General features: G+C 48.2%; 1 protein-coding gene across 2 annotated transcripts in view; it reads left to right on the top strand.

Moving 5' to 3' along the window:
* Positions 1-17214, top strand: part of znrf3 (zinc and ring finger 3) — a 61473-nt gene that overhangs the window by 22555 nt on the left and 21704 nt on the right. For both annotated transcript variants that reach the window (XM_062382158.1, XM_062382157.1), the window contains exon 2: positions 10566-10688. In XM_062382158.1, the coding sequence (XP_062238142.1) occupies positions 10566-10688 (123 nt within the window). The remainder of the gene's footprint in view (positions 1-10565; positions 10689-17214) is intronic.

Here is a 17214-nt window from a genome sequence, read left to right as displayed (position 1 = left end):
ACCAAACCCACCGTCTGAGCACACAGTCGTTTAAGTGCGTGAACATGTGCATGTACTGTAAGTCCTGCTCGCATTCCTCCCAGCCCTGGCTGGCGGGGAGCTCCAGTGCTCCGCAAACACACAGCGCAGCTTAAGCCAAATGCTCTGGTTGGCCTGGTCGCGTCCAGCTGAAACTGACGGACACAAGCATGTGAGGCTAAACTGGCTTGTTTGTGCAGTTGTTGTGTGGAAGGTCAATCTCTATGTGAAGTTTGTGTGTCAATGTGTGTGTGTGTGAGAGGACAAAACGAACCTGACCTTTGCAGAATGCCTTGTGGCTCTACCCACTGTCACATACTGTACATACATGTAAATCAGGATGAGTGTCTGACAGTCACATGTCCGAACTACTGCACGGCTTTGGTCATTTGAAGTGTTTTCCTTTCCTTCCTCTGATATCTCCGAGCTTCAGGGTTTAGCTGGTGCAGCTTTTGAGAATAGCTGCACGCCTCCGAGATGTTTGATCTCCACAGGATGTCTTCCCACACGCTGTGAACGTATACAGCATTTGTATTCTTTTTTTGTTATTTGTTGTTCCAGGTGAAAAGTCCCTTCGCTGAAGAAAGAGAAGCTGCTGACACAACTTGTCTTATGGTCGTGGTTAACTGGATAGTTACATCACATTGGGATTTGGGGATTTAGATTTTACTGATAAAACATTTGTTGCACCACCAATATAAGGAAGTGCAAAGTGAGTGAATGAAAAACGTCTTCAGAGAGCTGGTGCAGGATGTTGTGCACTTTCAAATCTCTCAAGGAATCCAGTCATCCGGAACAGGCCGAAGTGTAGAGGAGAGTATGAATTTCAGAATATATTCCCGTCTTCCTCTGGAGAAGGTTAGCGCCATGTTGCCCAGTCCAGGGAGCAGGCTTGGAGCGAGATGAGGGAGGGGAGAAAGGGCAACACGGGCCTATGCTCTAATCCCATTCCAGCGGGCCGAGCAGCAGCAGCTTGCACTGCATTCCACAACCCCGGGGGCTTTCGAGGCGGGGAGGGGAGGGCGAGCTGCATTCCTCCTTCGCCGGGGCCATCAAAGACGCCGCGCAGCATCAAAGGCCGCTCAGAGCCTAGGTGTTGATGACTGCAATCCTCCCCTCAGTCCACTTTTAGCCGCCTCAACCCCTCAGCACTCGAACGCGCGCACATACAGAGCGAGCCGACTGCGCCAGGTATGCGCGCCCTGCAGCCTCCCTCCTTCCAGCCCGGGCTCACCAGCCGTTCGGCCGCGGCATTAATCATAGCTCATTAAGAAGTGACTTTGACTTTTGTTTTATGGCGAGGGGTTGAAGAGGGGCGAGGCCGAGCGGGGGCATGCCTCTGATAGCCGGGGCGGGGCTGGCACTGGACATAAGAGCTGCACAAACATTGACTGTGGTGTCGGACAGCGACAGAAAACTGAATTTAAATAAACTGCTATGATGGAATTCTCAGTCGATGATTCCAAAAGTCAATGTGCAGCATGAAGTTTGTTACTTTCATCTGAAATGTGACGATTTGCTGCTTTTCTCGGTTTCATCTCATGAAAAACCAAATATCTCAACCTGAGCTCTGGAAACTTGATTAATGCATTTTTCTGTTTTCTAATATTGTAATAACTAGAATTGTCATTAATTGATTGTTTGTTTTTGGAACGTGTGAAGTTGTGTTTTCCTTTTTGATAAGTTGAACTGTTTGTGTGTTGGGGAGACAGAACTCTGCAGTTGTTTACTCTCTTATATTAATGAACCCCACGTCCCTGTGCTTGTTACATTGTTAGTCCCGCTAATTTATTCACAGTGGCACCTTGATGACAAATAATTTATGCACGTGTGTTTACCTACTTTTCTGTTTGTGCACGTAGTGACAGCAGCCCCTTCTTCGTGGAGACAATGTGTTTGCTCTGCTTCAGGGTAGCGCGGGCATCGTCCCCCTTCTCTTTCCAAAATGGTGGCATCCAGCCCAATGTTGACCCCTGAACTTTGCTGGCCCGTCCTTTGTTCGTGTCACTCTGTGTTTTAGAGACTGAAGAGCTGAAAGTGACACCAGGGAGACTTCTGAGTGTGCACACACACACACGCGCGCCATTGACAGTTTGGGGATGCACTTGCCGAGACTTAATAGAGTCACAAGCTCGGCGTCCTGCTCAGTGTTAAAGCTGTCAACCCCAGAGCCTTGTGCTACATATCAGGACATTTACATGATATAAGGTGTCTTCTGCCAGCGTCCCCTGCTCCCACTGGAACCATGACACTTGTTTGCTTTGCCCGTTGCTATGAAGATGGCGTGGAGGTGATTTTCTGCCGGAGGGGGGGGGGGGGGGGGGGGGGGGAACAGACAAATGACTGTACGACAAGGCTCAAATCACAAAGCTGCCCCGTGTTTGCCTTTGACTTAAGTTTTCTTTCAACTGACTCCTTGAGGGTTTTTCCTTAAACTACACAAATACACTTTTGTGTTTTTTTTTGTTTGGAGTACAGAAGATATAATCTAAGCACTGAACCCCCCCCCCCCCCCCCCCCCTTTTTAAAAAAAAAAAAATGTATTCATCACCCTCCTCGTTGATGTTGGTTTGGAACACCAAAACAAAAGATGGATGCCGGGGCTCGATTGGCTAATTGTTCCTTTCGTCCCAGCGGAGAAGACAAAGGGGAGGAAGTCTTCATTATTTGAGCGGAGAAGCGGAGGGATCCCTTTACGGTGATAGTGTTACAGGAGGAGGAGTGTTGGCCCCACCTGTAGGGCCCTCCCAGCTGCTCCGCTGTAACTGGATCCCACTCCCTCGCTCCTCAAGGCTACCAGGCCTCTTTGAAGTTATTTCTAGTGCTGGGAAAGAGGGGGCAGCGAGAGACCAGGGGGGGCAACCAGTGACTGAGCGACCAGGAGGGAGAGGAGGCGTGTGGTCGTATAGCGTGTTGGTGAATGCATTTAAATTTATTATGAGTATATCTGTGGCACTATTCTTGGAAGATTCAGAACATGTTTCTTGTTCCCGTTTCCTGGACATGAAGTCACTGAACCTCATTGTTTTGGTGGAAAGGTCCTGATGTTATAAATTATTCCAGATCACAAAGTTTTGGTGGAAAGGTCCTGATGTTATAAATTATTCCAGATCACAAAAAGCCCCAAAAGATTGTTTATTTTTAGCCCAAAAATAATATAACACACACTCAGTAACTCGATTGAGAGTTTTTATGTGATAAATGGATAGAACAGAGCACTTTGCCCGTAAATCCCTGGAATGGCAAGAGGATTGATTTCTCTATGGAAATAAGATGACTGTGGCTGAGGGGCAAAGTGGTCGTCCTCCAACCAGAAGGTCAGAGGTTCAATCCTCTGTCTTCCCCATCTGCATACCGAAGTGTCCTTGGGCAAGATTCTGAACCTATAAAATGGCTTCTCAAAGATGTTAAATCGACTAATTGTAAATCACTTTGCATAAAAGTGTCCGTCAAATGACCTGTGATGTAAAAATATTTCATATTCACCACATTTCCTTCCTCCAAAAAAGGTTTATTCTGTAAACCAGGTGTATTGTTGTGTTTAATGTTCGTACAGTTTCAATATTCTGAGCTTTATTTCCACCTGAAGACTTATTTTTCTGCTGAAACGGACAAAATGAAAACCTGAGCAGCCTTGAAACATCTTGAGATCTGCACTAACACTCCCCTGCTCCCGGCCAAGGATCCTCACCGTTCATCCTCCTGCTCTCTGTGGGTTAAACACACATTTCCCAACATGCACCTGGAGCTTAACCCCTCCGAGCCTGAACTGACTCGTCTGCCTCGCTGAGTTTTTTTTTTTTCTTGGGGTCATTGTGCGGTTTAAGTGTCAGACGTAGATTTCCTCCCTCTGTTCTCTTTAACATGACGTCTGAGCTCGACAGGATTCAGACAGATTGTCTGTGAGCCTGTGGGGAAGGTGTGACGATGAAATGGATGAAAGCTCAAAGCAGAATTCCACACGAACAGATGGCGACGAGACTTTGGGAAAATTTGACCTTTGACTTATGAGTGTCAATCAAGCTTGAGTCTCCATGCACACAGGTTGTTTGTGGGTAAATCGGATCTGTGTGCAGCCATGTTGTTACTGGGAGATCTTCAGATGAGATAGTGATGCATGTACTAGGCAGCTGGTTAGGCTGCAGTGCAGACGAGACACCCAGGCACTCATTAGTATGTGTGTGTCTGTGTGTGAAAAGTTATTTTCCCATTTGGCTCTTTATCCCATAAGATCTGCAGCTCCTATAAGCGGCCTGTGATGCGTTTGCATATGTGCGCACATCTGCAGAAGAGGGCTGAGGGCCGAGCACCAGCCGGGCTGTAATTGGCTGAGGCGTGCTCTCCTGTCTGCCCTGCAGGGCACGGAGGGGTGAAGTTTACTGCGTCCTGACCGCGCCACAGTTGTCAGGGAGGGGGTGCAGCACCGGTGGCTGGTGAGGCAGCTAGTGCTTACTTGTTGTTGACATTTTGCTAGTTTGTGTATTTTGGCCGAGTGTTTTATGCTTGTTTGCTGGAAGTTACACAACGGAGCACTCGTGTAATGATCTGGTTTGTGTAAAACGCTGTGCACTAATTATAGGCAGGCGTTTTTGCCCAGTGTTTTTAATGTTTTGGTGGAATTGTTGGTGCTAATGATATTTTCTGAAGTAGTAGTGGGGGGGTTAATGACCCTCCTAACACACGACAGATGCAACAATAAGAAACAAAAAGAAAACAAATGACTTGTGATGATAAAGCGGTGCCACACACACACACAAACACACACACACACAGAAGACACAGACGAAGAAGTCAAGAGTTCTGGGGATGAGAGCTGACGCCATTGTTGATGTGCCGCAGGGATTCCTTCGGCAGAATAACACAATACATCCTGCCCCTGCCTGCTGCACCACCCCTCACCTGAACGCTCTGGAGAGTTGTGTGTTGTTGGGTGCGTTAGTCTCAGTGCAGGATCCCCCTGCTGTGTTGTGCACGACAACCAGCCTCTCACACAAGTCTGCGCCCAGTTTCCCTGGAGTTCCTCCCGAGGACGCAGGAGGAAATCAGCGTATGACTGCACAAGAGAACAAGTCGTGCAACTGTGCAGCGATTCCACAACTTTGAAAGTGTAACTTATTCAACGTTTATCAGAGGGAAACAGGAATGAGTGCTCCTCCAGGGCTTTAACCTGAAGCCACAATAACATAATAGAAACAATAAGAACCTTATAATAAAAACATTTGAACAGAAACAAACGATTAAAGTTTGTGGTATGTGAGAATTAATTCAAGAACGAAGCAACCACAGGTTATGAAACTGTTTTGTAACTCCAATCAGGGAAACGGGAGCGCTACAATAGTTCATGATGGGTTTATATGAATGTCACGATAATCCTTTAACTGTCTGTGGCAGTTGCAGTTGTGTAATTAACTGTATTATCTTTTGGGAGTGAATAGTGGTGATTGAAAGGCAACAGGTGAAGTTGCCAAACGCTCACACGAGGCTATTAAGTGTCTGTGTCACCACTAGTTAGTGTGTGTCTGTGTGTGTCTCTGTGTGTTTGTGTGTGTGTGTGTGTGTGTTTCTGTGTGTGTCTAGTCTTGAACATCCTGTTACCACTTCATCCTGTCCTCAGTTTTTCCTCATCCTTCCAAAACAGCTCAGACAAGTAGTGACTGTGCTGCACCGCGGGTCCCTGGGGAGACGTGGTCTGTGGGCTGAGATCAGACGTCCCCGCCACGTCAACCCGTCCCCACTGCCCCTCAACACAACCACCTGCCACCTCCACTGGCAAGACTGGCGTGCTATTCCAGGAAGTTGACAATAACCCCCACCTCCCTCCCCAAATTTAGGGAGCACTGTCCTGCGGAGGGGGGTGGGTAGGTGGGCGGGATGCTCCTCCAGCAGTGGTGAACGAGTTCAGGGCGAGCGACGTGAGAGATGCCACCGAGTCACCCCCCCCCCCCCCCCGGTCACCCATGTTGTGTTTCAGACCACAGACGACTCCCTACATGCGCCTGTGCTCAAACAGCGAGATGCGTAAACACATGCGCGGCGGCGCTGGGGAAGCAGATGGGTGCGAGGACTGGCGCCCTGCCCGGGTTTCTCTTCTTCTACATTTTGTGTGCATGTGAAATAGGTGCCAGCTCCTCTTCCCAAACTCATAAAAGAGAACCAGCGGACAACAGATCCGTCTGGTTAATCATTTAGCCCGCTTCACAAAGAACAAGCTTGTAAAAATTGTCTCTGGCTGGCTCTTGCCTCAGACTACAAGGCAGCTTTGATCGTTATGACAGAGACTTGTCCTCGCTGTGACCTAGATGCCACGAGAAAGACGTGTTGGAGCTGGCTTCTGAGGAAAGTATCGGTGTTTCACAGTTGATGTCGTAAGGATGTATATGCCAGAGTGTGTGTTTGTGTGTGTGTGTGTGTGTGTCTGCATCCTGTGTGGATCAGTTTAGCTCAGGGATCATTCTTCTTTCCAGTCCGCCCACTTGCTTTTGATGTTTCGAGCTCCTGCTGTGCCGCGGCATTTAAACGTCTCGTTGCAATGCACAGAACCTCGAAGCACCGATTTTCAGCAATTTGCACGACTTTAAATAGAAACGCAATCCAAGCAACTTCTCCTCAGATTTGTTTTTTTTTTTAGATCTCCGTTCCCTGTGAGCGTCAGCCACGGGTTCACAGGGTTTTCCTGGCCGGTGGCGCTCAAAGCAACAGAGGAGAGCGCTCTTTGAAATATCTGCTTTGTCACAGAGACAGGTTTTTCATGTTTTATGTGCAAATACAGACTAGTTAAAAAGTTATGCAGAACAAAACACAAACTTGCTGATCATCCCTTTTTCATGGCCACCACAGCTACTTTTAATGCTGCGGGGCAAATGAGGATGAAATGCGTGAACCACTCATTCATACAGAGCTGTGCAGGAGGGGGAACTCTTTCGTGCAAGGGCGATATAGCATGGTGAGTGCATGGGATGGGGGGGGGGGGGCTGTTTGGGACAGATGAGGGCGATTTTGGGGGCTGTAACCGGGGCCACCAATAATTTAGAAGGAGAGGGGGAAAAAGGGGGTGGGGCAGCCGGGAGGAGGGGCAGAAGAAGTGGGTGTTGTATGATCAAAGCCTCGGCGAATTGTGTCACAGACAGACGGAGAAGAATGGCGTTGGATGGTGTGACTTGCATTTTGATTTCCTTTGAGAGCCGGGGGGGAGGCGGGGGGTGTCAGGGGAGCCGGCGGTGGGAGTTTTGAGGGGGAGGGACCTGTTTTGATCCCGTTACCAACTGTTATCAGGGCACTTGTTTGTAAAAGGAACGGGGAGGGACGGAGTTGAAAGAGGTATGGGAAGCTTTGTTTTATCTGTGGGGTTTTATGACGCCTTGCTTTGCAGTCACCTCTCTGTATGTATAGGAGAGTGTTGAAAAAATATGTTGACAAAGATATGATTTTAAACATGCAAGAAAAGCTACGATGAACTCAACTTTGGAATCAGTGAAACAAAAGACTCATTGTTTCTTATCTAATAACAAAAATACTATATTGTAATTGAAAGTATAGAGATCAAGTAAGAAATCATCCCACTTGAGCATATCCTCTACAGGTGATTTGATAGAGAAGCGTTGGGGTGGGAGGGGGGGTTAGCAGTGGGGGTGTGTCCATCCTGAGTGACAGGTGGAGTTCAAATCCCCGGCAGGACTTCATTGAGAGTGTGGCCTGTGTAACAGGATATTCATGTGAAAGGCTGCCTCCCCCAGGGGCAGGACAGACAGGGCAGAACAAGAGCCGCCCCCTCGTGGCACATCGGGGGTGCCGGATGCCCTTCACCTAGAACCCTGGGTACGGAGGGGCAGCGCTAAGTGGAGCAACCGGGTGTTTCCAGTGGGCTGAGCTTGTGTGATTTGGGGCCTAGCAGGGAAACCTTGCAGTTGGAACACAAGAAGGGACAGTCTCTGTCATCCCGTGTCTGTGTGTGTCTGTGTGTGTCTTTGTGTGTCTGTGTGTGTGAAGGCACGTTTGAATATGTGCTCATTACTATTTCGTGTGCACGGCCAGTAGCGGTGACCCACTTCACCGGATCCCCGTCTCTCTTCCATTCCAAGATCCTGCTCCTTTCTGCTCCTCATCACCACATCCATCAACGCCTACGTCAACATCTGACAAAAAGGAAAAATCCCTGTGGTGGAGATAATGGTGCAATTGCCAGCCTCTAAAATAACAACATGGTCCACGACAACAACACTGCCCCATTTGAAGTGCAGGACCCCTGCACAATGGTCCAGTGTTCAGAACCCGGGGCGCAGGCGGGGCTCCCTGCTGCCGTCCAAGCAGTTAGACGAGCAGGAGAGAGGGGTCACGATCACACAACAAGCAGCGCTCCACGTCCGGCTCCTCATTTAGATCAACTCAGACACAGGGACAGATTCAGTCTCCCGTTAGATCCTCCTACACCGACTCTCTCCCCCCTCATGCTGCCCAAAAGCCTGCTCACAGGGCATCGCATGGGGAATACAGAATGTTACCTTAGTTGACTGGGATGTGCTGGTATGCACTGGAGAGTTGTCATGGTATGCAGGTCGAATAGAAACCTGACCAGGTTATGCTCTTTTATCTTCGTCTCTCCCTTCAATTTTGGTGTCTTCCAGCGGCTGAGAGGGAGAGAGCGCTCTGAAATTATCATACCGAATGTGTATGTAATGTATACCTGCGCTGCCTCCCTGTTCCTGTCAGCCCGAGGCTAGTATCCATCTTCCAAACAGTCGTCCAGAGCACAGCCACTCATGTGTGTCTGTGCTGGAGAAGAAGCAGAAAGCCTGCAGTGAATCTGTGAATGTAGGCGGACAAGGTCACCACATCCTGTGGTCTTTTGAAAAGGTGTTGTGAGTCAGAGTGGCCTCGCTCTCTTTAACGACCCAGTCGATGTTTTTTCCTGCTCTTTGATGTCGAGGGGTTGTGGTCGACGATCTGAACTTAATCTCACAGGTTTCATACTCCCAGTTATCTGTGTTCGGAAAGCCTTCGCCTGATGATTCAAATATGACAGTCCGTTTCTTTAGAGGTGTGTGGATGTGGATGGTGTGTGTCTTAAATGGCAGATTTTTCTTTCTCCTCTTTCCTCCCCCTGACAGCAGAGTTACAGATTGGCCCACGTTGTCCACATTCATTCCTTATGATTCGTCCCCCATCCACATGATTTGCATTTGACCCCCTGACTCTTTGCTGATTCCCCCCCAAAAACCACTTCGGGTCGGGGGCTTGACCCCGCGGCACCGAAGTGAGTTAGGCGCCTTCTGAATATCTCTCCAATTGGCCTGCTGCACGTCGAACCTGCTCCCAACGTGATGAAGTGGGGTTCAGAGGTCGGGGGTCACCAGAGGGAGAAAGGTATCTTGGGTCATCAGCAGTGGCCCTGGGGGCCCGAGTGGCTGAGGTGGCGTCACAGTTCTGGCTGATTGGGGTGTTGTGGTCCTTGGGTTAATGAGATAAGTGGCCCCCAGGTCAGTTTGGCCCAGTTCTAATTCTAATACAGGAGCTTGCACTGTTTCCAGGGGGAGGGGGGGGGCTGGATCCAGCATTCTGGATTCAAACTCTGCTTGGTTACAGTTTGAATCCTGCCTCCTTTGAGCAGATCATTATTTCATGCACCGCTGCCACTGCTTGTTGTTTTTCAGCCTGTGTTGCTTCACATGTTTTACTGCTCAGTGATCGGCTGCTGTGATTGTGAAGGGTTATCTGTTCACGTCCCTCACGATACGGACCCGGCTCTGTCGTGCACACGAGCACATACACGTTGATTATTAGATAACAGCCCCGTCGCAGTGACTAACCTGTCTTACACTGAGCTGCTTCTCTAAACCTCTTCCCACAGTCGAGACATTTCCAGCTAAGTAGCGGAAGTGCTTTGAGATAAATGCTTTCAAGATTAATGTTTCTGTTTTTTCTTTTTTTTTTTTGAGGGTGCAGTAAGTGACTCAGAGTTTGTGATGTCTACCGTCCTTTAGCTTTAATCTTCTCTAAAGACATTGTCTAGCCTCTGGCTCTGCGGGGGGGGGCTCAGAGAACTGGGCCAATTCAGTGGCCTTAAGTGTAATGAGAGGACGTGTAAAGATATTGTGATGGAGCCTAATCAGAGTGGAGTGCACAGTGACATGAGACATTTGTTTGAATAAAGCAGTGTAGATGAAAAGTGTCCTGAGCACTAAAGAAATGGAAGCAACATTCATCACTCTCCGGAGAGATGTCGACTTAATGCACTTAATTCCGGGAAAATCTGCCTCTTTCGCAAATCCACGAAAGTCCTACTTTGCTTATTCTGCGTTCTTTAAGAAGTCCGGTGGGACGCTGCCCTGCACGATTCCTTTTTGTCCACACACAGCAAATTCTTCAGAGACATGTAAAAACCCCAAAACTCTTATATTTCCTTTTTAAAGAAATGGGGGACAAATGGATGATGATAAATTGTTGGTTGATCACCTGGAGGAAAACAATAATCCAGTGATCTCCGGTTCCTTCAGGCTGCATCTTCATGACGTGTTTTTCTTAATATTAATACTCGTGTGTCTTCTTTGCAGATGCATCCTTTGGGACTATGTAACAATAATGATGAGGAGGACCTGTACGAGTACGGCTGGGTTGGAGTGGTGAAGCTCGAGCAGCCAGAGCTGGACCCCAGCTGTCTCACCGTTCTGGGAAAGGTAAGGGCGCGGTTTGTTTGCTCTCTCAAAGTGAATGTGTTGATGCCAGTTGATCAATAACTTTGCTGGTTTACTCAGAAGTTTCAAATGCTCACGAGTTCATCTTAACACTGGAGCTCTGTACTGGTTCATGAAAGGTTCTGTGCTCCGGGCTCGAGAGCAGACTGCGCTGATAACTTTGTTAAGTCGATTGAGTCGTGCAAAGAAATTCAAAACCACCTTATCTTTAACGTTGTGAATTGCCAAAGCTGAGACCATGTCTGTGGTATTAAAACTCTCAGGTGGTGAGTTCTGCTCCGTTTCTTTCATCAGTCCCCTTGGCTGCATTTCCCCTTTTTCTTAATTAAACCCTCTATTGTGGTCAAAGAGACAATTCACGGAAGGATGATTCAGTTTTACTGTCTTGATGTCTGTCTTACGTCCCTTTGCTGGGAGAAGGAGGCCGAACTGAATCGCTCCCTCGTCTCTCACCACCCCATTGCTCCACGCTCCCTCCCTCCTCCTGTGCCCAGACCCCTCTGGAGTCTCCGAGTGGTATTTTATCATGCTTTAATTAAGTGTTCCTCTTAATGGAATGTACCAACATTCCCTGGAGGATGAGGGAGGGGGGGGCAGGCCTGGCTATAGTCTCATTTACCGTGTGCATGCCTAGTGACAGAAAGAGCGCAGCCATTCATAATTTAAGGAGCCCTTGTAGCGTATAGACATGCTAATGGTGCACTTTCTGTGGTGATGCTTGCTGCTACCTAGCAGATGCACACTTCTGCTGAGACCGAGAATCTGGGCTAATACTCAGCACTCAAACGTCTCCTCTACTGGAGCTGAGAACACGTCCCGGTTCTGGGTTCACTGCCTTCTAAACTGTCTTCGTTGGAGTGATGTGGTTCCAAAGGGAAACCAAGGAAACTGGTTAAACTTTTCTTTTTTTTAAAACATTTATCGCTAGTGTAATTGTCATGGGAGCAGAAGACCTGTAGGTCAGTCAGGCTGAAGGGTTTTTTAAGTCGTGGGTAGTGAATGTTTAAAGGGGAACTCCACCAATTCTAAGATACTGGTCTTAAGATGCAGAGAACAATCCCATTTGTTAAAACAGTTTGACCGGATCACTAGCCCGTTGCACAATTCATAATTGTTCAACGGGAGGAAGTCGGAGACACGTCATCCATCTTTATTTACAATCTATGGATTGGAAAAGGAAGAATAATGTGTAGGATAAATCTCAATGTGTTTGTTTTGAAAAATTACCAGTTCGAAGTCACTGGAGGGCATAGTGGGGATAACTGTATTACCCATCAACCTGTTGGGTATTTAACATCAGCACAGTTGATTGTTGAGAAGGGACAGGTGGGTCAGACGGGTGACATCTGATCGGGCCACATTCAGATCCAGAATGTTGTGCCTAAGCTAACCGAGCCACAAGGGGACCCCCCAAGAACCAGAAACCCAAACCCTCCGCGGAGTGGAACCCATCAAAGCAGAGTGCTAATGAGCTGGCCATTTTGATCCCTTGTGGGTCTGATGTTTTGCTAAGGGCCACTGCAGTGAGGATGGCAGGAACCTTGAGCTGTGACCCTTTGGCCTCCAGCCAGCCTCCCTAACCTCTACACCACTCTCTTTCCTCTGTGTTTATTCAGCCAGGACTATAATTAGAGAAGGGAAAGTCCATTGTTGCATCTTGACAGACCCTTGCCCGGGGCCCGAACACAGCTGGGTGCTTTGTGTTGGCACTGCCGCTTTTGCCAGTCCAGACAGTGCAGTGTTTACCCCCTTCCAGTCTGCGTACTCTGCCCAGCCAGTCAGGTCACCATGCCCAACCCTGGTCTGGATGCGATGCCCACTTTTACACATTCACCCCGCCTGGCCTGGCCTAATGCTGGGCAGCCCCTGCCCCCCCTCCCGCCCTATCCGACTGGCCCCTGCCTGAACCCGAGAGCCCACTCCACTTTGCTGCCACTTTGCCACCAACAGTGTCAGGGCCTTGTCTGGTCAATTTAGATTCCATTCAATTACAGAATCCCAGTGAACGCACAAAACGGAATTGTAGGGGAGAAAAAAAAACATGCTGTTTACTCTGATTCATGTCTAAATATAAAGTGTCTGGGAACACAGGGCCCCCAGCTGTGCTCCGGAGCCGGCCAACACGGACCAATGGGCATTACTTCCTCTGTTTAGGCTGAATACTGGGAAGAGGCTCGTCTTCATTCTTAATAGTTCAATCCTAATTTATTGATGCACAGGACCGTGTTGCAGGTGGAGATACCGATACCATCTTTCCTTTCCTGGTATCGTTTCCACGACCTGGACTTTATGGATCCAATACCGGTGCATTTGAAAAAAATTGATTGTATCTGTTGTTTACCAGCTGTATGAGGTGATGATCATTTTGCCTGGCTCAGGTTAAACCCTTTGAAATACAAATACATACAGAATGGCTAACATAGAACTTCTGATATTATAGTTTCGCAGTCATAACTGAGCAAAAATACATAAATATAGGAATACATGCCATTTACTTCCTTCAAATAGTTCAAAACCAATGTCTTGTATGTGTCACACATCAAATTTTTTAGCTCTGGCTAACACTACTTGAAATCTCCCTGTCTTTGCAGCTGTAAAAACAGATCTGGAAAGTGGCAGAGCAGCACAACTGCAGTTTTAGATTTATGGGGAGAGAAAATTGCAGTTTTATCTGGGTGAAAGTTATATACATTTAAAGATGTGATATCAGATCGGTACATAGATTCACGTACTCTGCGATGCCCGACCTGGCGCACTGACAGTATCTGAGACATTTCCAACACTGGTATCAGAACATCTCTGGCTCTAGTTTTTTAAACCCCAAAAAAAGTAATTGAGAACTTATCTCCAGAGATGAGCTGTCGTCTCCCAGACACGGAGAGAAGAATCCCTGTCCAGGTTTTCCATCATTTTAGAGACTTTATTAAAAACAATCCAGAGTTCTGCTGAGATTTCGGGTTTTGATATTTGTCTTTTGAATAGTTCCTTACTTTATAAACTTTTTGGTTTCAGCTCCTTCTCCACAGGAAATCATTCCGATATTCTCTTTCTGTCACCAGTGTGATTTTTTTTTTATTTATACTAAATGATTCAGCTGAGTGTCTCACTAGATATCGGTCTGCTCACCCTGTCGCAGAGAGACGCTCTGACATCAGCAAATATCAGCAGCACAGGAAGCGGAGGAAGAGGGGGGGTCGGTCAAGCCGGCCTCTGAAGTCCGAGTGCAATCCTCACCAAAGTGCTGGCGTGTCATATATATGTACACAGTTTTTTCCTGCACTTCCTGTCTGGTTCCTGCGAGAGCCGCAGGGCCGTTACACCTCTGACCTTTGTGTGCCCAGCCCCCCCCCCGCCCTAGAGCAGGAAAACCAAGAGTAAATCCATCCCTACTGTAGCCAGCGCTCTTTTGATGTGGTTCGGTCGAGCTGAGTTATGGTGTCATATAAGGATGACAGTGCAAGGTGCCCCGGTGCTCACGGAACACAGCTGCAAGTAGTCGCCTCTCTTTAGTTACAGCTTATCAAGTATCCGCTTTCTGCGAGGCGTTTGTAAATGTTGTAAATCATGCTCACACCTCCGCACACATCCGTTCTCGAGTCGAACTATTTATTGCAGTTCATAACGTGCAGTATTCTTGGTAGTGGTTTCCTCCCTGCCGCTCGACTTTCTCAGAACTGACCCCCCGCTCTCCCTTCATCTCGACTCTGACTTCCACATGCATGCGCCGCGTTTTTTGGCAGCTCCCCTGGAACATGAAATCATGCCACCGGCTTTCAGGCTGGTTGGGGTCTTTGTCGCCACGCCAGTAGGATATCTCTTCTTTCAAGTGCCCCGGTGTCAGTCCAATGGCCACACGGGGCCTAAGCTCGTCGGCTTTTCTCCTTTTCATCCTGCCCGCGCTCTCATGACATCAGCCCCTGACCCGGGGGGTGGGGGGGGGGAAACGACAGACGGGTGGCGTGGCGGATTGCAGGAAGAGTGGGAGTTGGATGGACGGGAAAGCGGTTGGGGGCTTGGCTTTTCCAGGAAATGACGACAGGCTGATATGTCTGGTTTGGTAAGTTGGCGGCTAGGGTTCTTTCCCTGCTTGGCAGAGCGCTTTTTTTTTTTCTGCTTCTTTTGTACAGAAAAATGCGACCTGTCCTCCCACACAGCCCTGCAGCCTGTGTAGAGCAAGCCTCTTGGCTGGCATCGCATGTAAAACTCCCTGGTATGTGCTTGTTGTGTGTGGCCTGGCGCTGCCCTCGACCAGCTCGTCTCTGAACTACGATCGGTTCCACCTTCAACGCCGGCCAAAGACAACATCTCATCGCAGCGGAGCGCAACGTGCCCGACAGCGGCCGCTACAAGGCGCCTTCAAAATAACCAGAGCTACGAGAAAAACGTTCAACATCTTTATTGACATATCCCTCCAGAAATAAAGCTCACTGCTTTTAAGTTTTTGCCAGAGGCACATAAACCACAAAAACTGTATCCTGTGTGTGGGAAGCTCTGTCTCTGACACACACACAAACACAATCCTACAAACCACAGTTGCCATGGAACAATGTGAGTGGGCAGAGGAGTGTGTCTCTGTGTCTCTTTCTCTTCCGTGGCGCTCAAGCTGGCACCGTAGGACAGCAGGCCAGAGCAAACAGCTGCTGCGTCTTAGTGCTAAGTGGCTTTTGGACTCCAACCGTGTCTGGCATGTCAGCCAGAGCTGCAAAGAGGGTGTTGCATGTGTGTGTGTGTGTGTGTGTGTGTGAGGGAGAGAGAGAGAGAGAGAGAGAGAGAGGAATGAAGGGGATGTATAAAGTACACAAGGCCTTCAAGGATGGTGTGTGTGTCTGTCTGAAGAAGAGAGAGATCCAGCTTTAAAAAAGAAAGAAATGGCAACAGACAGCCGAGTGTGATATTGCGGGTGACTGGCTCCGAGCCTGTGGCCAGGTTGGCTGTCCCACACACTCAGGTGTGTGTTAGAGTTCGCTGCGAGGCCACGGCAGTGCCAGTTAGGTGTCATGTGGCACGGCTTGTTGTTAAGAAAGTTCCAGTGCTGGATTGAACTGGCTGCGATTTCAGACTCCTACTACAGCACATTGTCCCTCACTGTGTGATCGGTGTAGTCCTGGATGTGAGCACTTGTGTGTGCATGAGTTGATTCGCTGTTTAAACACTGGATGGGAGGAAGAAGAAGAAGAAGAAGAAGGCTGGCAGATCATCTTGTGTTGTCTTGGAGCTCTCATCACTCTCTTCTCAGGACTTTCCCTTTTCAATTAATTCTCCTTCTCTTCCTGCAAAGACCTCAGTGAAGCCGAGCGCCTCGATAGCGGAGCGAGAGAGGATTGCTGTAGTTTAACACGCCGCCGTCTCAGGACTGTTTGGTTAAATTGCAGCGAAGCCACAATAGAGATCGATTTACAACAGCGGCTTTTGTCCGATACAGAAGAAGCTTGTTTTTCTCTCCTTCTCTGCTCTAAGTTTTTAAAGGAAATCTTTTCATAGCGGAGCCATGAAGATGCAGGACATTGATAAAACAATCCCCCCCCCCCCCACACACACACACACACTCATTCCCACAATGATAGTTCTTTCATCCTCTTGATATGAAAGTCCGCGGCTGAAGCAGGAAGTTTGATGGAGGCAAGGGTTGTGATATAAACTTCTCTGCTTTAAGTCGGGGGAGTTTTTTCAGTTCCACCTCCTTTCTGCTCTTCTGCTGTTATCAGTCACATTCAAGGGTTCTAGAAAACACTGTATTTCAAAGTATTCATCCGACATTTTAACCCCCAAAACATTAAGATTAACATTATTCACTTCTATCCCAGATTTTTGTATGCATCATCATTAATATCAGTCCCCTAAACATGCCAAGGTCCATTTATTATCCTCTGGGATATCAAAAGACTGCAGCGTTAAAGAAAGATTCCTGAAACGCACCATAATTCATCCTCCCACCAAGTTTCGTGGTAATTCATCCTTTAGTGTTTGCGTAATCCTGCTAAATAACTAACAGACAAACAAGTGAATGCAGACGTAAGAATATAATTAATCATATAACCTGTATTCATATTTTATATTAGCCCTTGCAATCAGATAAAAGAGTTGATATTGAAGGACTGAAACAAATATCGGCCAAAGCTCCGTCAAGCTTCGTCTTCTTCCCACCTGCCCCCCCTTGCTCCTGACACCTCAGCATGGAGGGAGGAGTAGAAGGAGAAATTGAAAAAGAGAAGAAGAGGAGGAGGAGGAGGAGCAGCAGCAAAGAGAGCAGAAGAAAAAAAAAAGAGGATAAAAACTACTCGGGGGGGGGGGGGGGGGGGCTGCCTCTTGGGCTCTCCTTTCATGTTTGTGTACGCCTCAACTTGCTGATATTATCTTGGCCGCTCTTCCTGGCGGGGTGTCGGGAGAGGCTTCCACTGTGACCAGGCAGGGGTCTCTCTCTCTCTCTCTCTCTCTCTCTCGCTCTCTCTCTCTCTCTCTCTCTCTCTCTCTCTCTCTCTCTCTCTCTCTCTCTCTCTCTCTCTCTCTC

Source organism: Platichthys flesus, chromosome 3, assembly GCF_949316205.1.
Source record: "Platichthys flesus chromosome 3, fPlaFle2.1, whole genome shotgun sequence".
Lineage (NCBI taxonomy): Eukaryota > Metazoa > Chordata > Actinopteri > Pleuronectiformes > Pleuronectidae > Platichthys > Platichthys flesus.
This window is presented reverse-complemented; position numbering and strand designations above follow the sequence as displayed.